This window comes from Pipistrellus kuhlii, unplaced genomic scaffold, assembly GCF_014108245.1.
Source record: "Pipistrellus kuhlii isolate mPipKuh1 unplaced genomic scaffold, mPipKuh1.p scaffold_m20_p_18, whole genome shotgun sequence".
NCBI lineage: Eukaryota > Metazoa > Chordata > Mammalia > Chiroptera > Vespertilionidae > Pipistrellus > Pipistrellus kuhlii.
This window is the reverse complement of record NW_023425493.1, coordinates 24849272-24875779: the sequence shown is the minus strand read 5'-3', so window position 1 is coordinate 24875779 and position 26508 is coordinate 24849272. Positions and strand designations below refer to the sequence as shown.

At 40.3% G+C, this 26508-nt stretch overlaps 1 protein-coding gene across 4 annotated transcripts in view; it reads right to left on the bottom strand.

The window, feature by feature from the left end:
• Nucleotides 1–25409, bottom strand: part of LOC118721619 (GON-4-like protein) — a 53241-nt gene extending 27832 nt beyond the window's left edge. Inside the window, exons 1-13 of one of the 4 annotated variants that reach the window (XM_036442788.2) lie at nt 25046–25409; nt 24437–24527; nt 22426–22956; nt 19439–19630; nt 18568–18761; nt 17068–17142; nt 16836–16886; nt 10758–10808; nt 10339–10434; nt 8647–8766; nt 7935–8105; nt 4889–5081; nt 1238–1339 (exon numbers count right to left, since the gene is read on the bottom strand). In XM_036442788.2, the coding sequence (XP_036298681.1) occupies nt 1238–1339; nt 4889–5081; nt 7935–8105; nt 8647–8766; nt 10339–10434; nt 10758–10808; nt 16836–16886; nt 17068–17142; nt 18568–18761; nt 19439–19630; nt 22426–22956; nt 24437–24491 (1831 nt within the window). In that variant the 5' untranslated portion in view covers nt 24492–24527; nt 25046–25409. Of the gene's footprint in view, nt 1–1237; nt 1340–4888; nt 5082–7934; nt 8106–8646; nt 8767–10323; nt 10435–10742; nt 10809–16835; nt 16887–17067; nt 17143–18567; nt 18762–19438; nt 19649–22425; nt 22957–24436; nt 24534–25045 lie in introns of those variants that run through there. The other 3 variants (XM_036442789.2, XM_036442775.2, XM_036442783.2) reach the window with 3 other exon arrangements.
• Nucleotides 25410–26508: the final 1099 nt, after the last annotated feature.

Genomic DNA, 26508 nt, shown 5'->3' with positions numbered 1-26508 from the left:
TTTATATTAAACTGGTAGTTAATCAAAACGATATTTCTAAAATCCAAATAAGTTCCTATTGATTTCCGACTTAAAACTCTTTGAGCTCTCCTTTTTTTTTTTTTTTTTTTTTTTTTTTTTTTAAATATATTTTACTGATTTTTTACAGAGAGGAAAGAAGAGAGATAGAGAGCCAGAAACGTCGGTGAGAGAGGAACATCGACCAGCCGCCTCCTGCACAACCCCTACCGGGGATGTGCCCACATCCAACGTACATGCCCTTGACCGGAATCGAACCCGGGACCTTTCAGTCCGCAGACCGACGCTCTACCGCTGAACCAAACCGGTTTCGGCTGAGCTCTCCTTTTTGATAAACCAAAACTCAAATTCAAGGTTCTCAAATTCCAAGTCTGAACACTGATTACCCTTTCCTACCACCATTTACTCACACAACTATACCAACTACTTACTATTTCCCCAAGACACTTATTGTTGTTTCACAATTCTGTTGATTATAGATGCTCTATATTTGTAATATCCTTCTCTGCCCCCATATACCAAAAATTTCCTATTCCTCCTTCAAAACTAGAATAAAAAAATCTCAACTTGTGAATCCTTCCCTGAGCCCTCCCTAATTTCATACCATCACTATATTTTACCCTCTTTTAAGCCACTAGCATACCCTATACACAATTTATCACTTTGTATTATAATGTTTTCTTTTAAAATATATTTTTATTGATTTCAGAGAGGAATGGAGAGGGAGAGAGAGAGACAGAAACATCAATGATGAGAGAGAATCATTGATTGGCTGCCTCCTGCACACCCCCTACTAGGCATCAAGTCTGCAACCCAGGCACCTGCCCTGACCAGAATTGAATTTGGGACCCTTCGGTCTACAGGTTATCCCTTATTCATTGAGCCAAACCGACTAGGGCTATTATAATGTCTTCTGTTTGTATGCCCTACAAAACTGTCACCCTATAAGGCTCAGGCCATGTTTTATTCATTATGGTATTCTAAGTATAATCCCCGCCAAATACTGGACTCAATACGTAACTATGGGATGTGTAAGTATAAGTTACTGATAGGCTTTCTGAATATATACCTACATTTAAAGATTTATAGAAATAGGATAGAGGAAGCTTAAATGTCTCAGATTAAATGGACTGCAAATTTTACCCTCAAAAATATACAAAGTGAACAAATGTAGATGGGACACAGTTAAGAGCAGGACTCATAGTAAACACAGACTCACTGGTGATTCTCACTGCCCGGTCGGTGCGAAAATCCTCTGTGTCTGGTTCGTCACGGTCTTCCAGGAAATTGTATTCTGGATCATCATCATCATCCGCCTCATCTAGAAAACACAAAGTTTCAGACACTCATTCCCAACTCTGAACTCTTATCTTTAGTGACAATGTAAGATATTCAGCACTATGAGACTCTGTTCCAATAAAGAACATTTATCCTTAAGTTGTTTTTGTTTTGCTTTGTTTTTAATATATTTTATTGATTTTTTTTTCAAAGAGGAAGGGAGAAGTATAGAGAGCCAGAAAAACCAATGAGAGAGAAACTTCGATCAGCTGCCTCCTGCACAACCCCCAGGGATATGCCCACAACCAAGGTACAGACTCTTGACAGGAATCGAACCTGGGACCCTTCAGTCCGCAGGCTGATGCTTTATCCATTGAGCCAAATCTGCCAGGACTATCCTTAAGTTTTAAAAGAATTTATTTTTTATCCTCCATGCCTTTGCACAGATCACTTCCTACAGCTGACTCATCTCACCTATCCTCTCCAATAAGCCAAATTTCTTCCTTCCTCCAAACAAGACTTAAATCTGTCAAAATGCAACAAAAGCAAGAAAACTGAACATATAATTTATCTCAGGAATCCCACTTTGATTATTACATCTTATTAAAATAATACTTTTTTTTAAAATATATTTTATTGATCCTTTTACAGAGAGGAAGGGAGAGAGATAGAGAGCTAGAAACGTCGATGAGAGAGAAACACCGACCAGCTGCCTCTTGCACACCCCCTACCGGGGATGTGCCTGCAACCTACGCACATGCCCCTGACCAGAATCGAACCTGGGACCCTTCAGTCCGCAGACTGACGCTCTACCACTGAGCCAAACCGATTTCGGCTGAAAATAATACTTTTGTTAAACTTCATGAAGGCATTGATAGTGAAAAAATAAATAAATCTAATTCACCAAAATTAGGAAATGACTATTATACGAAATGCAAAGATGCAATATTCTACAAGAATTCAATACATACATGACAAAAAACACAATGTAATAACATATAATAATCATTAAGTTTCAAAAATTATATCCCTGTATTAGGACTAAAAAATAACTAAAAATACACAAAAATATTAAGCATTTGTTATGTTAGGATATAGAAATAAGGTTGTGTTTCTCCCTAATAATTTTCTCTATATCTTTCCCATTTCCCAATTGTTTGCCCAGCCTGTGTGGCTCAGTGGTTGAGCATTAACCTATGAACCAGGAGGTCATGAAGAAGTCATTGAATTATTGTTATATTAAAGTAACATTTTTCTGAGTCTTTATTATTTTTTAATTATTTATTTTAAAATATATTTGTTGATTTCAGAGAGGAAGGGAAAGGGAGAGAGAGAAACACCAATGATGACAGAGAATCACTGATCGGCTGTCCCCTGCATGCCCCCTACTAGGGATCAAGCCTGACTCAGGCATGTGCCCTGACCGGGAATCAAACCGTGACTTCCTGGTTCATAGGGTGTCGGTTGTTCACTGACCCACACTGGCTAGGCCCTGGGACAACTTTAGATCAGTGATGTCCAAGAGAACTTTCTACAATGATGAAAACCTTATAAATATGCGTTGTACAATAATAGTAGCCACTGACTGTGTGGAAGTTGAGAACTTGAAATGTGTTTAGTGCAACAGAGAAAATGAAAAAAAAATATATATATATATATATATGTGTGTGTGTGTGTGTGTGTGTGTGTGTGTGTGTGTATCTTTATTGATTTCAAAGAGGAAGGGAGAGAGGAGAGATAGAAACATCAATGATAAGAGAGAATCATGATTGGGTGCCTCCTGCACATCCCCTACAAGGGATCAAGCCCCAAACGCAGGCATGTGCTCTTGACTGGAATCGAACCTGGGACCCTTCAGTCTGCAGGCTGACTCTCTATGCACTGAGCCAAATCAGCTGCCTCCTGCACACCCCCTACCGGGGATGTGCCCGCAACCAATGTATATGCCCTTGACGGGAACTGAACCTGGGACCTTTCAGTCCGCAGACCAACGCTCTATCCATTGAGCCAAACCGGTTTCGGCTAACCTATGGAATTCTGTCTTCCTAATCTCTACAGTCATTTCTTATTAAGTCTCTTCACAGCAGATCCTTTTCAAACACTGCTGAATAATGAAAGCACTGAAAGAGCCTATAACATATGGATATTATATTAATGTTTGGACACCCATCTGTTTGGGTGCAAGAATTGCAATAGACAACTTCTGCTCACAACACACAAATGGGTCAGCCAATGTTCTCAGAATACCTATTTGGCAAACATGTTAAAAAAAATCAATGAAAAACATATCCTTGGGTGAAGATTAAAAAAAGAGAATAGGACAAAATCTGGAATCATTACAATCCTTCTGATCTGAGGACAATGTAAGAAGTAAACAATGTGCTTATGACTATGGTACAAACCTTATTGAATAAAACAGGTTTAATAATGGAGTTGACTGACAAAAAGAAGTAGAGATGAAAACTATAGAGAAGGAAGGAGGGCCCTAACACGGTGTCAACTCTACTGTAGGTTTTTCTGACCTTTAGCAAAGTCTGGTTTCATTTGACCTTCTTGCAAGTGGAGGTTGGATTCTTTCACTTACATCATAAAGAACCTTAACACATACAACCAATAGACACAAAACTCTGGGGAGGGAGGGTATGTATGGGGGTGGAGGGCAATGGTAAAACATGTACACAGATAATAATTTAATAAAAAAAAAAAAACTAATAACCAAAATATCCAAATAAATAAATAAATAAATAAATATTTTTATTATATATTCTAAAAAAAAAACCTTAACACAATAGTCAAGTGAACCAATGCGCTCCAATCAATGAGAGGGTATATAAAATTATGTGTGCATTTATATTTCAGGGGAAGATTCTTAGCATTCAAGATTCCCAAAGATTCTAAAACAAAAAAGGAGGGAAGAAAAGAATTTAACTACTAATCTATCTATACAAAACTGTAATATACAAATCGACCAAATGGCAGAATGACCGATCGCTATGACATGCACTGACTACCAGGGGCAGACGCTCAATGCAGGAGCTGCTCCCAGCCCACAGGCCCCAATTGGGGGTGGGGAGGTAAGGGGTGTTAATGAGCACGTAGCACCAGGCCAACCAAGGCAGGTTCAAGCGAGGGCTCTGATCACCCTGCCAGTCATTCCCCAAAGATCGGCTCTGATCACCAACCAGGCCTAGGGACCCTAACTGTACACAAATTTTGTGCACCAGGCCACTAGTCCTATATAATAAAAGGCTAATATACAAATCAACCAACGGCGGAACGATTGTTGCTATGACACACCCTGACCACTGGGGGGAGGAGGGGAGACGCTGAACGCAAGAGCTGCCCTCTGCTGGTCAGTGTATTCTCACAGGGGGAGCACTGCTCAGCCAGAAGCTGGGCTCATGGCACAGGCTGGGCTGAGGGACAACTCCTTGAGAGCACAAATTTTGTGCACCAGGCCTCTAGTTTAAAATAAATTGCTTGATAAATACCAAATTCAATTAACCAAAAATATCTTCTTTAAGGTCCAACTAATGAAAATTTCACCACAAAGTAGACAAAGTAGATAGTAAATGCAAGTAAAACTACTTACCTTCATTCCCCACATCATCATTCATAAGTCCCCCAAGCCACAACTTCCATTCCTCATCATCTGCTGTATTGTGGTCATACATGTCTGGGGTGATGTCTGGAGCTTGAAGCTCTGCCTCTAGCTGTCCCAGGGGAACATCTGTCAGAGGCATCTTAGAGCGGGTTCGGAATGCAATGAGACTGTCATCCATTGGCTAGCCAATAGAGAAGGAAATAAAAACATATCACTGAATGCCTAATGCTTCCAAATTCTCCAAATATCATCATATTCTATGCGTTTCTCTTCTTAGCTAAAACGATAAAGTCTCTTCTCTAAACTATTTGGGTTTATTATTCTTTGAGAAACTTTAAGGATAATGACATCAGTCTTAAAACCAAATTTCAAAGACATTTAAAACAGCTTACTAAGCTATAATTTATGTGTCATAAAATTCACCATTAAAGACCTGCCAGGGTGGCTCAGTGGTTGAGCATTGACCTATAAACCAGGAGGTCACAGTTTGATTCCCAGTGAGGGCACATGCCTGGGTTGCAGGCTCAATCTCCAGTAGGGGGTGTGCAAGAGGCAGCCAATCAATGATTATTATTTCTATCTCTCTCTGAAATCAATAAAAATGTATTTAAAAAAAGAAAAATGATCCTTTCATTAAAAAAAAAAAATCACTATTACAGGTATAAAACTGAGTGGATTTTACTGTATTCACAGAGTTGTATAATCATCAACACTATTAAATTCCTGAACATTTTCATTACCCCGCTCCAAAAATCCAATTCCCACTAGCAGTCACTCCCAACCCATTCTCACCTGCATCCAGTCTCTGTTAACCACTTATCTACCTTCTGTCTCTAAAGATTTGCTTATGCTGGCTATTTCATATAAATGGAATCATATAATACGTACGTAGCCTTCTGTCTCTGGCTTCTTTTACTTAGCATAAGTTCATTCATTTTGTAGAATGAATCAAACCTTTGTTCCTTTTTAGTGCACAATAATATTCTATTATATGTGGATATACAATTTCTGGTTTATTCTTTTATCACTTGAGGAAAATTTCAGTTGTTTTTAATTTGGAGCTACTATGAATAATACTGCTGTGAACATTTGTGTGTACATTTTTACATGGACATGATTTCAATTCTCTGGAAAAGGAACTGCTGGGTCATATGGTAATTATTGAGAAACCACCAAACCGTTTTTCCAAAGTGGCTGTACCAGTTTATGTTCCCAGCAGCAACATTATAGCCATCCTAGTGGTAATGAAGTGAAATCTCATTGTAGTTTTGATTTGCACTTTCCTAATGACTGAAAATGTGGAGCATCTTTTCACTGCTTATTGGCCATTTGCATATTTTCTTTGGAGAAATGTCTATTCATATGCTTTGCCCATTACAAATTTTTTAATTTTTCAATTATAGTTGACATACAATATTATATTAGTTTTAGGTATATAACATAGTTATTAGGTATTTACATAACTTACAAAGTGATTAACTGATAAGTCTAATACCCATCTGACACCATACTGTTGACTATATATTCCCCTTGACTGATTTTATACTAGCAATTTGTACATCTTAATCCCTTCCCTTTTGTCCTTCATCACCCTCTAACTCCTTCCCAAATTTCCATTTTTTAATTGGGTTGCTAATTAAACATTTGTCCCAAAAGAACATTTTTGCCGAGACCGGTTTGGCTCAGTGGATAAAGCTTGGTCTGTGGACTCAAGGGTCCCAGGTTAGATTCCGGTCAAGGGCATGTAACTTGGTTGTGGGCACATCCTCAGTAGGAGGTGTGCAGGAGGCAGCTGATCGGTGTTTCTCTCTCATCGATGTTTCTAACTCTCTATCTCTCTCCCTTCCTCTCTGTACAAAATCAATAAAATATATATATTTTTTAAAAAAAAAAAAAAACATTTTTTTTTTTTTTAATTTACTCATTTTAGAGAGAAAGGAAAGAGGGGGAGAGGAAGGGAGAGGAGAGAAATTGAAATTTGTTGTACCATTTATTTATGCATTCATTGGTTGAATCTTGAATCTTGTATGTGCTCTGACCGGGGATTGAACCTATAACCTTGGTGTATCGGGACAACGCTCTAAACAACTGGACAATCCAGCCTGAGCAAAATCTAAATTCTTTATCATGGTTTTTCAAAACCTTCATGATCCTATGCTCAAGCTTAGCTCTTACCCCACTCCTACTACTTCCCGTGATCCTTATGAATCCGGAACTTTAAATGTGCTATTTCCTATGAATGAACCATTTTCCCCCAGATCTTTTACATATGCCTGCTCTTTCTCATTCAGATCTCAGCTCAAATGTCGCCTTATCAAGAGGCTTTGTTGTTGTTAATCATCACCTGAGAATGTCTTTCCACTGAGTTTTTGAAAGACAGAGGGAGAGACAGAGAGAAACACTGATGTGAGAGACATCATTTGATTGCCTCCCACATGCGCCCAGACCAAGGCCAAGGATCAAGCTGTAACGAAAGTATGTGCCTTTCAGTCTATGGACCAATGCTCTATCCACTGAGCCAAACTGGTTAGGGCTATGTTCCACATTTAAAATGTTTTTCACATACCTTATTCCTTCCTTAGGAGCTGCCATTCTCACAATAAAATAGTACAAATAAAATAGGATATCAAAGACCTACAATTTTATAACTTTTACTTATATCAGAATTTAATTATCATCCCCTCTCTCTTCCCAACATAACAAATAAATTACTCCATTTGACTTCCCCAGTGATTTATTATTTTCTTTTTAATCTGTTGTTATTAATCCTCACCTAAGGATATTTTTTCCATTGATCTTTAGAAAAAGTGGAAGGGAAGAAGGGAGGGAGAGAAAGGGAGAAACATTCATCAATGTGAGAAAGACACATCAATATGGTGCCTCCTGCATATGCCGACCAGGGCTGGGAATCAAACCTACAACCCTGGTATGTGCCCTGAACTGGGAATAGAACCTTTGACCCTTGGTCATGGGGTGACACTCTAACCAATAAGTGACACCAGCCAGGGCTCTGAGCAATTAGCATTATACTTACCTGAAAAGAATCCATGCAAACTGGACTAGATGCCAGTTCCTCATCCACAGCATGCAACTTCTCCATGAAAGTACTATCTCTGGTCTGTTTGGGTTTTGGAGGGGGTGGAGGCCCCATGGGTACTACCTCAGCACTGATGTGCCTGATGGCAGGTGTGGCAATTTTCTCAGCCTAATTAAAAGATGCAAGCACATTATAAAAATAAATGGAAGGAATGAAAGGAGAGAGAGGGGGGAAAAGAAGCTGAGAGATCATATACTAATGATCTTTCTGGACCCATCTAGATAGACATGATAGAGGTACATAAAAATGAAGACTCTGTCAATATATTAATTTAATTAGGTTTCATGCTATTTCCAATGAAGCCAAAGGTTACTAAGGTTAGCAAAAGTGGGAAATGTTATAAAAATGGCTTTAGGACAATATTAGAAAACTGGTATAAAAAAGAAAAGGGTAGAAAAGAAGAAACTCTGTTAATCACTCTTATTTGGCCCCTTTGATGAGACATCACAAAAGCTCTTTTTCTATCACTGGGTTCAGTTTTCTGATTTAAAAGATTTAAAAGACTTTGAAATTTAAACAGTTATAATAACCAGTTAAAAATTCCAGGAAGATCCTGGCATGATTATTGATCTTAATTCATGTTTGGCAAAGGGTAATAGCTCAGAATTCACACAGTTATAACTTATCACTTTTGTAGACGTAGATTTACCTCTGATAATATGCCGTTCTCTTCATCTGTTTCATTCATCTCAGAAGACTGCCTCAGTCTGGATTTCTTTGCCCCACGTGGAGACGAAGCAGTGCTTTCAACATCACTTTCCAACAAACTCTACAAAACATATCCAGTTCACTTTTACATTTATGCCTCTACCTTTTCCACTGAGTATGAAGTATCACAAGAGAATGAAATCACAAATTATCATTCAATTAGAGTAAGAGAAAATACATTTAAATATCATAGAAGCTTAATATTTTGAAGGTAGGAACAGAGATCATCAGATCAATGTGCTCATCAGCAATGCAAACTTTGCAAAGTTGTAAGGCATTCATCAAAGATCCTTTTATAAACAAGTCAAACAACACATTTAGAAATAGAATATTACCAAAAAAGAAATAGAATATTACTATAGCTAAAAGAAACAAGATAGCTGAAACCAGTTTGGCTCAGTGGATAGAGGGTGTGCAAGAGGCAGCTGATCAATGATTCTCTCTCATTGATGTCTCTAACTCTCTATCCCTCTCTCTTCCTCTCTGTAAAAAAATCAATAAAATATATTTTTTTTAAAAGTCAGTAAAATATATATTTTTTAATAATAAAATAAAATAAAATAAACAAGATAGATGGATCTCAAAGGATTAATGTTAAAAAAGAAAGCCAGACACAAAAGAATACAGACCCTCTGCCTTCAGGGAGCATGACTCTGCCATTCCCTCCCCCTCTCCTTCCCCAATAGGTATGTATCTCCCAAACTCCAAGGAACCCCAGGAGACTTGTGACCAGGGGAGAAATGGGCAGAGCACCTCTTCCAGGGCTAACTCCCTGAGCCTGTCTCCAAGCCCCCTTTTCTCTGACTTCCTAGTGAGCCAAAGCAGCCCAGCCTGGGCTCTCCTGTTACTGCTTCAATGTCCTTCCTGGTTTCACTGTCCTAAGTGTGTTTTTGCTATGGTCAATAAATTCTTGCTTGCTTTTCTATCGAGAGAGAGAGAGAATACATGCACTATGGGTCCATTTATAAGTTTAAAAACAGTAACTGAACTATAATGTATAGAGCTGCAATTTTAGGTGACATAACTATAAGGAAAAACAAGAAGCCCTAACCAGTTTGTTTCAATGGCTAGAGCCTCAACCTGCAGACTGAAGGGTCCCAGGTTCAATTCTGGTCAGGAGCAAATGCCCAAGTTGCAGGCTCAATCCCCAGTGTGAGGTGTGCAGGAGGCAGCCAATTCTCTCTTAACATTGATATTTCTATCTCTCTCTTCCTCTCTGAAATTAATAAAAATATTAAATCAAAACAAAGAAGTAATCCAAAAAGTCAGGATAATGGTTATCTTTAGGAGAAGAGAAAATGATTATGATCATGAAGGGCAAATAAGAGGTACCTTGGCAATGTTATATTTAATGACTTTGGAGAAGTTTCATGAGAATTAGCTTTATAATTAGGTTGTATATTTTTACTGTATGTACAGCTCTGTATGTTATATTTCATAATACAAGATGTGACAAAATTAAGCATGTAAAAATACCTCTCAGACTTGGATTTATGCGAAGTGAGTAGAAAAAAAGAACAGTGTCTCAATCCTCTCTACAGAACAGGTGACATTACAAAGCAAGAGAATACACTCTGCCTTATTAAGCCAAGTTTTTTTCTATATTATCAACACTCACAGGGTCACCACTGACCTCTTCAGCAGTCTCATCTTCTTCTTCATCATCTGGCTGGTACTCTTCATCTGAGGAATCATCTTCTTCGAGGTTGATATCCACAAACTGAGGAGGCTTCATAAATACAATTACAGAAAGAAATAAAGTAAACAGGAAATATAAATCATGTGTACTTGGAAAATAAGGGGGAAAAGACAAGCAGGAGGGGGGGGAAGCCTAAGAGCACAATGAGCTGAAAGTAAGGAATAAGAAGCAGGGGTTAAAGAGACTACTAGCAAGAGAATCAAACCTAACAGTTAATAGAAGAAAAATTAAAGCTGAAATTTTAAATGTTTAAGTTAAAAGTCCCAAAAATGTTAACAAATAAAAAGTACTTAGGTTTCAAAACTGATGAAGCCTTTCTGAAAAGGAATTAGAATTACCCCTTCCAAGTTTACCTTAATTTCATTGGCCTTCTTAACTGGTGAGATGTTCCATGCTGGGATTACCTAGCAACAAAGAATATAAGTAGTTAAGTTCTCTTGACTGGAATAGACTGCTTTTATTTTTTTATTTTATTTTTATTCTGTACTAACCACATGCTCCTGCCCCAGCAACGGTTTGGGGAGCAGCCACTAATTTGGTCAGTTTTTATTTATTTGTTTGTTTGTTTGTTTGTTTGTTTATATTCCTAGTTAAGCCTAAGCCTAGTTAAGCCTCAGCCTAAGCCTAGTGAGGCCTAAAACTAAGCCTAGTTAAGCCTAAGCCTAAGCCTAGTTAAGTGTAAGACTAAGCCTAGTTAAGCCTAGGCCTAAGCCTAGTTAAGCCTAAGCCTAAGCCTAGTTAAGCCTAAGCCTAAGACTAAGATTAATTAAGCTTAAGCCTAAATCTAGTTAAGCCTAAGCCTAAGCCTAGTTAAGCCTAAGCCTAGTTAAGCCTAGGCCTAAGCCTAGTTAAGCCTAAGCCTAAGCCTAGTTAAGCCTAGGCCTAAGCCTAGTTAAGCCTAGGCCTAAGCCTAGTTAAGCCTAAGCCTAAGACTAAGATTAATTAAGCTTAAGCCTAAATCTAGTTAAGCCTAATCCTAAGCCTAGTTAAGCCTAAGCCTAGTTAAGCCTAAGACTAAGCCTAGTTAAGCCTAAGCCTACGCCTAGTTAAGCCTAAGCCTGGTTAAGCCTAAGCCTAAGCCTAGTTAAGCCTAAAACTAAGCCTAGTGAAGCCTAAGACTAAGCCTAGTTAAGCCTAAACCTAAGCCTAGTTAAGCCTAAGCCTAGTTAAGCCTAAGCCTAAGCCTAAGCCTAGTTAAGCCTAGGCCTAGTTAAGCCTAGGCCTAAGCCTAGTTAAGCCTAAGCCTAAGCCTAAGCCTAGTTAAGCCTAGGCCTAACCCTAGTTAGGCCTAAACCTAGTTAAGCCTAGGCCTAAGCCTAGTTAAGCCTAAGCCTAGTTAAGCCTAAGCTTAAGCCTAGTTAAGCCTAAGACTAAGCCTAGTGAAGCCTAAACCTAAGCCTAGTTAAGCCTAAGCCTAGTTAAGCCTAAGCCTAGTTAAGCCTAAACCTAAGCCTAGTAAAGCCTAGGCCTAAGTCTAGTTAAGCCTAAGCCTAGTTAAGCCTAAGCCTAAGTCTAGTTAAGCCTAAGCCTAGTTAAGCCTAAGCTTAAGCTTAAGCCTAAGCCTAGTTAAGCCTAAACCTAACCTAGTTAAGCCTAAACCTAGTTAAGCCTAAACCTAAGCCTAGTAAAGCCTAGGCCTAAGTCTAGTTAAGCCTAAGCCTAGTTAAGCCTAAGCCTAAGTCTAGTTAAGCCTAAGCCTAGTTAAGCCTAAGCTTAAGCTTAAGCCTAAGCCTAGTTAAGCCTAAACCTAACCTAGTTAAGCCTAAACCTAGTTAAGCCTAAACCTAAGCCTAGTAAAGCCTAGGCCTAAGTCTAGTTAAGCCTAAACCTAGTTAAGCCTAAGCCTAAGTCTAGTTAAGCCTAAGCCTAGTTAAGTCTAGGCCTAAGCCTAGTTAAGCCTAAGCCTAGTTAAGCCTAAGCCTAAGCTTAAGCCTAAGCCTAGTTAAGCCTAAACCTAACCTAGTTAAGCCTAAGCCTAGTTAAGCCTAAGCCTAAGCCTAGTTAAGCCTAAGCCTAATTAAGCTTAAGCCTAAGCCTAGTTAAGCCTAAACCTAAACCTAGTTAAGCCTAAATCTAAGCCTAAGCCTAAGCCTAAAAGCATAGACTGTTTTTAATGTTTACTTTCTCTTTACCCTTACAAAGAGCCATTTACCTACCATGGAGCTGCCCTGAGCTAAGGTACTGATTATCCCTGAGAGTATACTCTCAAATATCTGTCATAGCTTGACAGCAGAAAAGGTGAGAAAACTATTTCCATCATCAGCATTCTGCCTCAAACCAGGTAAGACTCTGTATCTGTCTTGTCTACTTTAAATCACAGCTTGGGTTTACACAAAATAATGTAAAAACTACTTGTAAACTACAATATTATAGGTGACAGTAGCCTTTTGATATCAATACTTTTTTACTCAATTACATAAATCTACCATTAGAATGCCTCCAAAGAGCCAGCCACACAAAGTTCCCTTTTTTAACAAATATATTTTTATTGATTTCAGAGAGGAAGAGAGAGGGAGACTGAAACATCAATGATGAGAGAGAATCATTGATCAGCTGCCTCCTGCCACCCCCTACTGGAAATCGAGCCCACAACCCAGGCATGTGCCCCCCGCCCCCACGGGAATCAAACCCGGGACCCTTCAGTCCACAGACTGACTCTCTACCCACTGAGCGTCAGCCTGCGGACTGAAGGGCAAAACCGGCCAGGGCAACGAAATGTCTTATGAAAGGATTTGGAGTGAGGTGTCAAACTGTCCACAACTTATCTTCAAATACTAGTATAGGAACAAACAATAGAGTTATAAAGCAAATATGGCAAAATTTTACAATTGTTAAATCTAGATGGAATATGGATTCACTAAAACTCAACGTTTTTCATGTTTTAAAACAGTAGAGTTGGAGGAAAAGATTTTAAAATAATTTTTTTAAAGCTCCTACATAGTGCTGACAAAATGCCATTGGAGTAGGTAATTTCTTGATTATTTACTTGTGACCCAATCAAAATCACTTTATGAACAAAATCCAACAGGCCTCTGGGTTCTATCTCTACAAGGAGCCTCAGGTTTTCCACATTTCAGCCCTGCCGTGTCCGAGCCACTGATCTGTGTGGCTAGGCCCGCACAAAATGTACAGGGGATGATGTGGTTCAGGGCCACACCCTTTCTCCTGTTTGTTTCTGAGCCAATCAATTCCCCTATTCCCAAATACATCATGAAGGCAAAGCAGCATCTGAAGTGTATTGGAGTCAGTCTACTAAGCATTAAGAAGCAAGAGGAGCCGAAACCGGTTTGGCTCAGTTGATAAGAGCATCAGCCTGTGGACTGAAGGGTCCTGGGTTAATTCAGGGCATGTATTAGGTCTAGTAATAATTAATGTCGTTTTCTAATACTTTTTTAAATCGAATTTATTTAAACAATACAACAAAATTTAATCAACAATATAGTTGCCGTTGTTTTCTACTACTTGTGCCCAACGCTCAGGAAGCATTTTAATCCCTCTGTTGTAAAATTCTTGTGATTTTGATGCAAAAAATTCGGTCAATGCATTTTTGAGGCATTCTTCATTATTAAATTTTTTTCCAAGAAGAAAGTTTTGCAAAGAACGAAACAAATGGTAATCGGAAGGGGCAATATCAGGAGAATATGCAGGTTGAGGGAGAACTTCCCATTCCAACTGGCGCAGTTTTTCAGCAGTGATTCTTGCAGTATGCGGTCGTGCGATATCATGGTGAAGAATTACGCCCTTCCAATTAATCAGCACGGGTTCTTTTTCTCTTAAAGCTTGGGCTAACCTTTCCAATTGGGCACTATACACTGCACTTGTAATGGTTTGGTTAGATGGTAAAAGTTCATAATGAAGAATTCCTTTAAAATTCCACCAAACACACAACATCACTTTTTTCACATGCAAGTCAGGTTTTGGCGTGGGCTGCGGAGCCTCATTTTTGTCCAACCATTGAGGCCGCCTTTTCAAATTAACATACAGCACCCATTTTTCATCTCCGGTAACAATTTGCTCTAAAAACGGCAAACGGTTTTGACGAGACAGGAGCGAACTGCAAATTGTGACTCTTTGATTACGGTTGTTGTCGGTCAACTCATGAGGAACCCATTTTCCAAACTTTTGGACTTTGCCAAGTGCACGCAATTGATTGGAAGTTGTTTTTTGTGAACAATTTAAAGTTGTCGCAAGCTCTTGTTGGGTAATTTGAGGATTTTGCACCAAAAGAGCTTGAAGAGCTTCTTGATCAAAATTGGACACACGGCCTCGACCACTCTTGTCATCTAACGAAAAATTTCCCTCGCGAAATTTCTCAAACCAACGCTGGCATTTTCTGGCGCTAACTGCATCTTGACCAAGAGCACTACAGATGTTTTTTGCAGCCTCACTTGCTTTTCTTCCTAATTGGAACTCGTAAAGCATGCAGTGCCAAATATGCTCTTCATCCGCCATCTTCTTAGCCCTAGTTTTGCAACAAAAACCAAACCAAACACAAACTTTTTCAAGCAAAACTTGTTAATTGCACTTCACACGTTCTGTAGATACCACGTGTTTGAAGGTTATGTCAATACAAGTCAACGCCAAGCAAGATTTTAAACGAATGTTAAAAACGACATTAATTATTACTAGACCCGATACTTGGTTGCAGGCACATTTCCAGTAGGGGATGTGCAAGAGGCAGCTGATCGATGATTCTCTCACATCAATGTTTCTAACTCTCTATCCCTCTCTCTTCCTCTCTGTAAAAATTCAATAAAATATATATTTTAAAAAAAAATCATTGCTTAATTAAAAAAAAAAAAAAAAAGAGGAACTTTAATCCTGCTCTTCCACATGAACTATCGTCTTGGGTTGTTCAACTTCTCTACATCTATATTTGTGGCTGGTAAGCATAATCCAGAATCTGATTTGGATCTCCTTGGCCTTTTATTCAAATCAAACATGGAAATGATGTCAATTACACCCCATATGTCAGGTAGACTTCATGTAACTTCTGTCTCTCTGATGGCTGCTTTCATCATAGCTACCACATGTCCATTTGTGCACTTCCTGAAGATGATAGTTCACTTAATACAACAGGATTAGTTGATTAAATTAAAAAATATGATATGGCCGAAACCGGTTTGGCTCAGTGGATAGAGCGTCAGCCTGCAGACTGAAAGGTCCCAGGTTCGATTCCAGTCACGGGCATGTACCTTGGTTGCAGGCACATCCCCAGTGGGAGGGGGTGCAGGAAGCAGCTGGTTTCTCTCTCATCAATGTTTCTAGCTTTCTATCCCTCTCCCTTCCTCTCTATAAAAAATATCAATAAAATGTATTTTTTTTAAAAAACATATATATATATGTGTGTGTGTGTGTGTGTGTGTGTGTGTGTATATATATATATATATGATAGGGCTATCAAAAAGCAAATCTCAGACTGCATCAAAAGAAATATGGTATGTGGAACATTGAGGGGATAACCTAACTTCCCCTGTACTAGTTAAGACACTTCAGACCAGTAGATTCCACTGTGGCACACTTTTAAAAGGATACAAACTACAATAGGTACATTCAGAAGAAAAGGGTGATTGATAAAAATACTCAAAGCTATGTCACTTAAAGGCTAATAAAATACGGGGGACGTTTAGCAAGAAAAGAATGTTGCAAAAAGAGATGCTAGTTTTCTTTGACTAGAGGAAAGGTCATGTGGAAGAGGAACAGACATTTCTTCTACAGGGTTGCAAGGAACAGAGCAGGAAAAAGATAAAAACTACAATTATGTATTTTGGGTCCATCTTCCTCACTATGAGACACAGAACGGACTCCCTCAGACTATCACTTGCCTTGTCACAGAAGGTAACCACAAACTGGATAAGTGTTTGTTAAGCAGGATGTAATGTGGTTCCAAGCACCAAAGACCTTGCTATACCAAAATACTTCACAAGTCTTCAAGTGGTTCTCAAACTTCAGTGTGCGAAAGGAAAAACTAGTGTGTTTTCAACGATACACAATCCCAGGCCCTACTCATGGGTCCTGATATGTAGGTCTGAGGGGGGCCCAAGAATGTGTATTTTTAATAAGACTTCTGAGGGAACCCACACCAGCGTGGTATTGATGCAAGTGGTTCCCAGGACACGCTATGAGAAATACTAAACCCTGCCACATATAACGTGAACAGAATTGACCTCTTGTTGCTTTCAGCAACTTTAAATAGTTATCTACTACCTACTAGTTCCAAAAATGCACTATTTCCACATCGACTAAAATAAACTATGCTGATGATTTCATATATTTTACCTTTACTTTTGTTTTTTACACATCTTTCATTAAGAAGGCAAACTCAGATCACAATAATATCTACCGTATATTTTTTTCTCTCTACAAATAACCTGAAATTAGATATTATTTACCAACCTAAGTAAACAATAAAGAAAAAACAGAACACCCACCACTCCTTTCTCCACCACTTCCTTAAGTTTAGAGCGTGTCATTTTGGGTTCCTAGAGAGGGGAAAATGAGAAGAGTCAATAAAAATCATCATGTAATTCTCGAATTTTAGGATGCTAATTTTGCCCCCAAATGCCAAACTATTTATAGACACCGAAGTGGCCTCCTACACTTAGCCAGTTTAGAGGTAGCTCTATTCCATCACATTAAAAAAAATGACAATCAAATACTCACAAACATGGGCATATCTTCAGTCTCACTGATAGCTGCTTTCATCATCGCTACCACATGTTCATTTGTGATTACTTCCTGCAGAAAGATGAAATTTCACATTATGCAACAAAGACATGTCACTCGATAACACTCATCTCTCTGTGATTCTGCTAAGCATATGTAGAGACAAATGAGAGCTAGATACTCAAATAGCTTCAGATTAGGGTAATGCAAGGCAACTAAAAGCAAAGAAGCAAGTTTTGCATAAACACACACAGCTTCAAGCAATTTGACAGCTTATTAGCTGCTACAGGGAATAAAAATAGCTTACCTAAAAAGAAATTCTGCCCTATCTGGTTTTGCTCAGTGCACAGAGCATCAGCCTGCGGACTGAAGAGTCCCAGGTTGGATTCCAACCAAGGGCACATGCCCGAGTTGTAGGCTCAATCCTCCCCAAAGGGGCGTACAGGAGGCAGCCAATCAATGATTCTCTCTCATTGATGTTTCTATCTCTCAATCCCTCTCCCTTCCTCTCTAAAATCAATAAAAACATTTTTTTTTTAAAAGGAAATTCTGCCGAAACCGGTTTGGCTCAGTGGATAGAGCGTCAGCTTGGGGACTGAAGGGACCCGGGTTCGATTCCGGTCAAGGGCATATACCTTGGTTGTGGGCATATCCCCAGTAGGGGGTGTGCAAGAGGCAGCTGATCGATGACTCTCTCTCATCAATGTTTCTAGCTCTCTATCTCTTTCCCTTCCTCTCTGTACAAAATCAATAAAATATACTTTAAAAATAAAAAATAAAAAAAATAAAAAGGAAATTCTGAGGTAATATATGCTTAGGAGAAACTAATAAACAAGTTTTATAAATAGTTGCTACATATTGAAGAATAGTGCAAAGTACTATAAACTGTTAACTGGGCATCTTTTCAGGCATATTAACACACAAAAGAGTAAATCCAGTATAAACATTATCATCACCAAATCTAATAAATAATACAGTAAACAATCAAATCAGTGAAGGCAGCAGAGGAACAGTTTATCTTCTCAGTTAAGTTCTTCTTTAACATTTGTTCAGATTTCAAATGTGTGCTGAGTGCAAAGAGAAATCTATCTTGAAATGTATTGCCATAGATAACTCACAAAATAAGTAATTCATATGCCACGAGTCAAGAATTTCCCGAGCCGAAACCAGTTTGGCTCAATGGATAGAGCGTCGGCTTGGGGACTGAAGAGTCCCGGGTTCGATTCTGGTCAAGGGCATGTACCTTGGTTGCGGGCACATCCCCAGTAGGGGGTGTGCAAAAGGCAGCTGATCGATGACTCTCATTGATGTTTCTAACTCTGTATCTCTCTCCCTTCCTCTCTGTACAAAATCAATAAAATATACTTTAAAAAAAAAAAAGATTTGTCAATATTTAAAAAAAAAAAAAAAAAAAAAAAAAGAATTTCCCGAGTACTTTTATTTGCTTCCCATAAAAAATTTCCACTCCAATTCCATAGCTGCCCCAGTCTTACTCACGTGAAGGATGTTTCGCACATTGACTGCTGTCAGATTGTGCTGTTTGGCGCCATCCTCTAAGGTACGGTCAAGCATATCGTCCAGTTTTGGGTCATAAGCCAAAGTCCCTTCTTCCTGACCTCTTCCATCTCGTTTCCTCTTGGTACCCTTTTTCTTTTTCTGTCTTTTCTCACTTTCTTCAATGTCTTGCTCTTCTGCAAATAAACCAAGAACATCACCAGAATCTCCAAAGTAATTGTTCCCCAAACTTAATCCCAAAAGGCAACGCTGTAAAGAGAAACAAGCTGCCAGCTGTCTGGCCCTGGAAATCAAAGAGTATGATGTGGTAGAGGTGGTAATGGTAGAGGTGGTAGAAAGTACAAAACAGATGAACCAATCTATGCTGCTAGAAGTCAGGATAACGGTTACCCTAGCAGTAAGGTGTTGGTAATAACTTAAAGGGAGTACTTTTGGGTTCAGGTAATATCCTGTTTCTTTTTTTTTTAAATGGGAATGTTCCAAGGAAATGTTTATCTATTTTGAGAGAGAGAAAGGGATAGAGAGAAAAACATCAATCAATGTGAGAGAGAAATATCAATCAGCTGCCTCCCATACACACTCCAATTGGGGACCAAACCTACAACTCAGGCATGGGCCCTGACGGAGAATGGAACTGGAAACATTTGGTGTATGGGCTGACACTCTAACCGAGCCACCGAGCCAGGCAGTAATATTCTTTTCTCTTTTCTCGATCTGGTTGCTGGTTATATAGGTGTATTCAAACTCTGAAAATTCAATAACCTTTTATATCTTAGGATATGTGCAGTTTTCTGCATATTATACTTCAATAAAGAGGATAAAATTGAAAAAAGGAAAGAAAAAGAGAGCCTACCCATTGGAATAAAGAGTCCATCATCCTCCATTTCTTCCTCAGCGTGGTGATCTGAAGTCCTGCATGGCTTTCCTGGAGGAGAGGCACAGACATCGGGCTGCGATGATTTCCCAGGCGGGGCTCCTAGTTTTGCAGAGGGGCTGCCTGATGGCAAGAAAGGCATCTCTTCTCCAGAATGCATCTGAGGTTTCCCTGGAAGAATCACAAACACTGCTTCACTCTGCCACCATTCTTAGTCGGACTCTATTGTAGAAATCAGGATCTTGTTATAAAGTCCTTTTTAGATAGATAACTTTGTAAATAATGCATATACTATACAGGTATTCCTCTCTCTTAAAGACAGTGTCCTAAGAAAAATATTGAAATGATATTGAAATATGCTCACATCCAATTTACTCATCTATAATGTCAGGGAATTGAAGTAGATAATTGCTAAGGTCTTTCTAGCTCTATTATACTGAGAGCTATGCATTTATTTCCTACTAGAGGCCCGATGCACAAAATTCATGCAAGATAGGCCTTCCTTACCCCAGCTGCCAGCACTGGCTTCCCTCTGGCAATTTGGCCTCCCTTGCAGCCCCGACTTCAACTGTAAAGTTGTCTGGTCTAATTAGCATATTATGCTTTTATTATTATGGACTCAGAGGCCTGGTGCATGAAATTCATGCACTTGGGGGGGGGGGGGTGCGAGTCCCCCAGCCCGACCTGTGCCCTCTCACAGTCAGGAGCACTCAGGGGATGTCAGACTGCGTGGAGGCAGGAGAGGCTATTGCCACCACTGCTGCACTTGCCAGCCATGAGCCCAATGTCTGGCTGAGTGGGGCTCCCCTGGTGGTCAGTGTGCATCATAGCAACTGCTCATTCCGCCGTTCCTTCGATTTGCACCTTAGCCTTTTATTATGTAGGATAGAAAGATCAGATTCGTAATGGGAAGAGAGGAGGTATTATATTGCTGATGACAAAGGGACACTATATAGTTGACCATTAACATCACATTTAATTAACTATAAGTGATATACATTATAAAACGTTATCAGAGGAGAAGTGGGTGGGGGAGGACGAAGAGGGTAAAGGGGGTCAAATATATGGCGATGGAAGACTAGAGAGTTCAGTGGTATAAGTTAGACAGATGTCATATTATAAAGTCTACACCTGAAATTTGCACCATGTTACTAACCAATGTTAGTAATAAATTCCACTCAATAGCTGAGTGACATTGAACCCCTATTTAATTATCCACTCCTTATCTAGCACTCTAATCTTGTATTTTTCTCCAGTTCCTCCTGTCTTCATGTCACCATTACAACTAAGTTTGAAGAAAAAAAATTTAATAATCAGCTCCTCAAATATGTTCCCCATTATGATGGCATGCTTCACCATCTCCCAATCCAGATACCTTAAATCATAGCAGTCTCTGAGCAATATTAGTTATTTCTTTGTCAAGACTCTAAAATATAGTCTTTATTCTCTATCCTTACTGTCAACATCCTAGTCCCATCCTTTATAAAGGTCTTAAGGGGGTAACAGCGAGGCTCTGAATACCTGGATTTGCCCTTTCTTTCTGAAGCCCTGCTACATTCCCACACAAACACAGCTCTTCTACATATTTTCAAAATGTGCTGTTCTACTTCCACTCCTTCCCTACAATCTATCAAAACATATCAATCCTACAAGTTCCAAAAATCCTAATTACCTGTGCCACACAAATTAATCACATATCCTTATACTGTTCCAAATGAACTATGCATTTATGTCTTGTCTTTCCAACTAAAGTATAAGCTTCCCGAGATTAGAACTATGTCTTCTGCTTCTTTTATGCATCAACTAGAGGCCTGGTGCACAAAATTCGTGCACTCGAGGGGAGAGGGGTTCCTCAGCCCAGCCTACTCCCTCTCACAGTCCAGGAGCCCTCAGAGGATGTCCAACTGACGGTTTAGGGCCTGCAGCTGCTAAGGAAGCGGGAGAGACTCCGGCCACCGCCGCCACCACCACCACCACACTCACCAGCCATGAGCCTGGCTCAGGGCTTCTGGCTGAATAGCGCTCCCCCTGTGGGAACACACTGACCACCAGCGGGCAGCTCCTGCATTGAGTGTCTGCCCCTGGTGGGTCAGTGTGCATCATTCTGTCATTCAGTTGATTTGCATATTAGCCTTTTATTATATAGGATTAGCTATCACCTACAGCAATGTTTCCCAAAGTGTGGTACGCGTACCCGCAGGGGTACAGGAAGAGTTTGGTGGGGGTATGCGTTGCACCAGAGTTTGATGGGAATATGCACTGCACCGTGCTTAGCTGCGCCTAATACATCCTTTTTTTTTTTTTTTTAACAAGGGGTACTCAGCATTACGAAAATTATAGAAGGGGTACACATATGTCAAAAGTTTGGGAAACACTGACCTACAGGAAAAGTTCAAACACCTAAGCATGGAAAATAAAACCCTTCACAACCTAAGCATAATCTACCACTCTAAAGTCATCTCTCACCACTTCTTCCAAGCAATGTCACCATCCTCTTCTGCCTCTGACCTCTGAGCACACTACTGTTGGCCTATGAAACCCTATGCCATCATTCTGTCAAACTGCAACTCATCCTCCAAGTCCTAAGGGTTAGGTAAAGCCCTTCCCAATGTCCAAGGCAGGAGTCTCTAAGCCACTGATCCTTCTCCACAAGCCCCACTTCATAGGTATGCACCAAATCACAGAAAGCTATACATACTTCATACCTCCAGACAAGAAAGGATAGAGAAAGGAAAGAAAAGGGCACAGAAGATTTAAGAAATGGGAGGGGAGAAAACCCCCATCCATTCATAAAGCTCACTGCTGACCTTCGGAACTCTACAATTCCAATTCCATGCCAAATCAAGATCTCTTTTCAGAAAAACTACATTTTGTAAAGGACCTGACAAGAGTGCATTAGCAAAGGCAAAGACTTGCCAAACTGCTGACGAGGAAAACATTAAGCCTAAAGATCAGGCATATCTTACCTGCCTCTTCCTTGACTTCTTCACCAGGCTCTCCTGGAAAAGGCTCCTTGGTGACAAGATGATCACCTCTGTCTTCTTGGGTAACTGGCTTGGGCCTGAGTGTGGTTTTCTTCCCTCTCTTTGAGCCGGTGGCATGGAGTTTTTCTCTATCAGTGTGCATGCTAAGGGGCTGGGAAGACTCCAAGGAAGGTAGGGTGATTCCCTGTGAGATGGCCACGTTAACCGCTTCTAGAACTGTTGCATCTGTGTCCTGGGTGAGTACCCTGGAATTCAAAGACGGATCTTCCACACCAAGCTGATCTCCTGCGTCCTGCACAGATTCAACCTCTAGACCAGCTGCACTACCATGACTTCCACCCCAGGACAGTGACGCTGGCCCCAAGCCTTTACTCTGGTCAGACTCTGGTTTAGCGGCTGACTCAAGGTCTAAGTCATCTTCCTCCAGGGTGCCCTGATGTTGTGGGAACTCAGTCATTGCAGTTCTTCTCCTCTTACTGGGCAACATTTTAAAGGTCCTACTTTTGTTCCATCCTAAAAGGATAAAAGCGAGTTTTTATCAACTTCATATTAACTATGATAATACATCCTCAAATATATTTTCCCTTTCTTATATTCAATCATGAACACAGTACTTTATATCAAATGCACCTCATTCCCATTAAGTGGAAGTGGACAGACAGTGGTTAGAGTGCCTGAGTTAAAATCCCAATTCTACCACTGATTAATAAGTTATATTGCTTAGTGACTTAACCTCTCCAAACTTCAGTTTCCTCAACTGTAAGAAAGAACTGTTTTTACCTCCTAAGAGTTGTTTTAAGAATTACATAGAAAATGATGAGCGTCAGAGATTATTATTACCATCAAGAAGGTAGAATAGCACGATGCTGAGACCAAACAGAGTCAAACAATCTGGATTTGCTCCCCAAGTCTGATTCTCTCCAGCTTTGTGACCTTCTAAAAATTACTTAACCTGAATCTGCTTCTTCAGTCATAAACTAAATTAAAAATAGCAGTGACATCACTAGATAGTAATTTATTAGATCAATAAATGTTTTCTATTTTTGTTGCATAAATAAAAAGGTTATTTCATTAACAGAAACAATCCAAAAGCAAAGTGTTTGTTTAAAGAGGTTAGGCCTTGCCCGGGACAGTGTCTCTCAGAAGTTAGAGCATGCACAGGCCCAGACACGGAAGGCTACAAGTTCGATTCCTGCCAAGGGTATGTACCTGGGTTGCAGTTTTGATTCCCAGTCCCAGTCCAGGTGCAACCAATCCATGTTTCTCTCTCTTTCTCCCTCCCTCCCTTCCATTTTCTCTAAAAATAAATGGGAAAAAATTCATATTCTCTGGTGAGGATTAACAAATAAATAAAGAGGTTAGGTGATATTATCAGAAATTTTGTGTTGTAAACAAGAGAAAGATTCCTACTGTTCTCTGTACTACGGTACTTCTGACTCTTGCTTTCAATTCCAGTTATCACATTTTAAGAGCAACACTAACCTAAATTGGATGGTCTCTTCTTTTATGTTCTAGAACCTGTTTGCAAACCTTTTATAGTAATTATAACTTTTGTAATTGCCTCTTGTCTGTCTCCTTCCCATCTGCCTCCACAAAAAAATACATAGTTTTTTCAGGAAAAGGACTTTTTCAACTAGTACCCCTAGTACCAGGCAGTATCTGCCCTACTGTAAAGACTGAATGAATGTTCCCTAACTACATGAATGAATGGAAAAGAGTATGGCTCCAGCTGATATGGTTCAGTTGGTTGAGTATCCTCCCATGCACCGAGAGATCACCAATTCGATTCCCTGTCAGGGCACATGCCCAGGTTTCAGGTTGGATCCCTAGCAGCAGTGGAGGCAGCAGATTGATGTTTCTCTCTCTCCTCCTCTCCCTTCCTCTCTTACTCTGTGCTTATTTTATGCAGCATTTAGACCAGAGTTAAGCATTATACGGAAACTTTCTACCCAAAAAAACTTTACCCAATAGGTACAAGAACAGAATAAATTATCTTGTGTTACAGTGAGTTCTTCATCACTGATAATGCTCAAAGTATGAATGCCCATCTACCAGGGCACTGGATGAAAGTTTGAACTACAGGGCTGCAAAATAAAGTTGTATGTTTTTTTCCCCTTTTTAAATAATTTCTCGTATTTAATGCGTTGAGAGAAAGAGAGAAACATTTATCTCTTGTTCCTTATTTATGAATTCATTTGTTGATTCTGTGTGTGCCCTGACCGAGGATGGAACCCGAAACCTTGGTGTACTCTGCCGGCACTCTAATCACCTGAGCAGACCGGCCCCGGCAAAGTTCTCTAAACCAAAGTTAGTTCTAAACCTCCCTAATTCAGTTTCCACAGACCACGAGGAGAGATCTCCCCCCACCCTCCAGTCTACCAACGCCCTCATCTTGGTAATTAGAGCTCAAGGGAGGGTGGTAAGTGGGTGAGGGGGGTGGGAGTAGCTTAGGCTAGTCCAGTATTTTGCAGATGAATTAATGAAAAGGGGGGAAATATTAGGAAGGGAAAAAATAAAAATAAAGTCAGCTACCATTTAAAGTCAGTAGCGTACAGGGACCGACCCCCGGCACTTATAACACAGCAATTCCAAAGAGGCTCACCTTTTAGGAACTGGAGTGAGACCGACAGGGTGAGAGAATGCAAATCCGAAGGTAGCCCCAGCGCGAGCCCCTCCTGGGGATAATTTTCAAAAGGGAGACCGAACTGCGCTTTCCACCTAGGCGCCGAGCACTGGCCCAAGCCCCCGCGCCGGGCTCGACCCCCTCAGCCCTCTACCTTCTGCCCTCCACCCCGCGCCAGCCCTCCGCCCCGACCCCCTCGGCCTGGACATCCTGCGCCCTGACGTCCGGCTCCCACAGGCCACTTCCCGCCTCTCGGCACGGGACACACTGCCCTCACCGGCGACGGATCCCGCGGAAACTCGGAGTCCGTGCCACCGGAAGTCAGCCAGCGGCAGCCACTTACGTGCGCGCGCCCGCGTCGTACGTAGTGCGCGGCGTCAGGACGTAGTGCGCGGCGCCGGCCCACTTTAGGGCGGAATGAAGCCGCAAGCCTAGCCCGTCAGTTGTGGTCAAAACGATTTAAAGAAATACCTCTCTTACTCGGTCCTAGCGCTACTCACAACATAACTTGGGATGGTGATTCGTTAGTTGAACTTGATAACTAACCCTTCTTGCCGTGGCACACCTGAAAATACGGGACCAAGGAAATGGAGAATTAGGAAATTTTCAGGAAGGAATATCTGGGTTACAAATAGTGCAGTTATTTGTACTAGTGAGTCCTGGAGTCAGTCCAGAGTAATGAGTACTCATAGCTGTATAATGCTCTGCCGTTTTACAAAATGCTTTCATTTATGTTATCATCGGTGATTTGATCGCCACGATAATCCTTATGGAACAATGGATATTATACTTTTAAATTTACACAGGACAGCCGAGACCCGTTTGGCTCAACGGATAGAGCGTCGGCTTGGGGACTGAAAGGTCCCGGGTTTGATTCCGGTCAAGGGCATGTACCTTGGTTGCGGGCATACCCCCGGTGGGGGGTATGCTGGCAGCTGGTCGATGACTCTCTCATCGATGTTTCTAGCTCTCTATCTCTCTCCCTTCCTCTCTGTACAAAATCAATAAAATATATATTAAAAAAATAAATAAATAAATAAATTTACACGGGACAGCCCTAACCTGTTTGGCTCAATGGATAAGAGCCTCGGCCTGTGGACTCAAGGGTCCCAGGTTCGATTCTGGTCAAGGGCATGTACCTTGGTTGTGGGCACATCCCTAGTAGGGAGTGTGCAGGAGGCAGCTGATAGATGTTTCTAACTCTTTATCCCTCTCCCTTCCTCTCTGTAAAAATCAAACATATTTCAAAAAAAATTTACACAGAACAAATTTCTGGTTCAGCTGGATAGGTGATTTCACAAAGATACACAGAGCTATCAAGAGGAATCGGGTATCATTAACTCTAGCTTCTAATGCATTGATCCCATGTCCAGGAAGCATAGTTGATGTTCAATAATTCAATACTTGTGTTTTGAACAATGAATGAATCATCTTTCCACTTT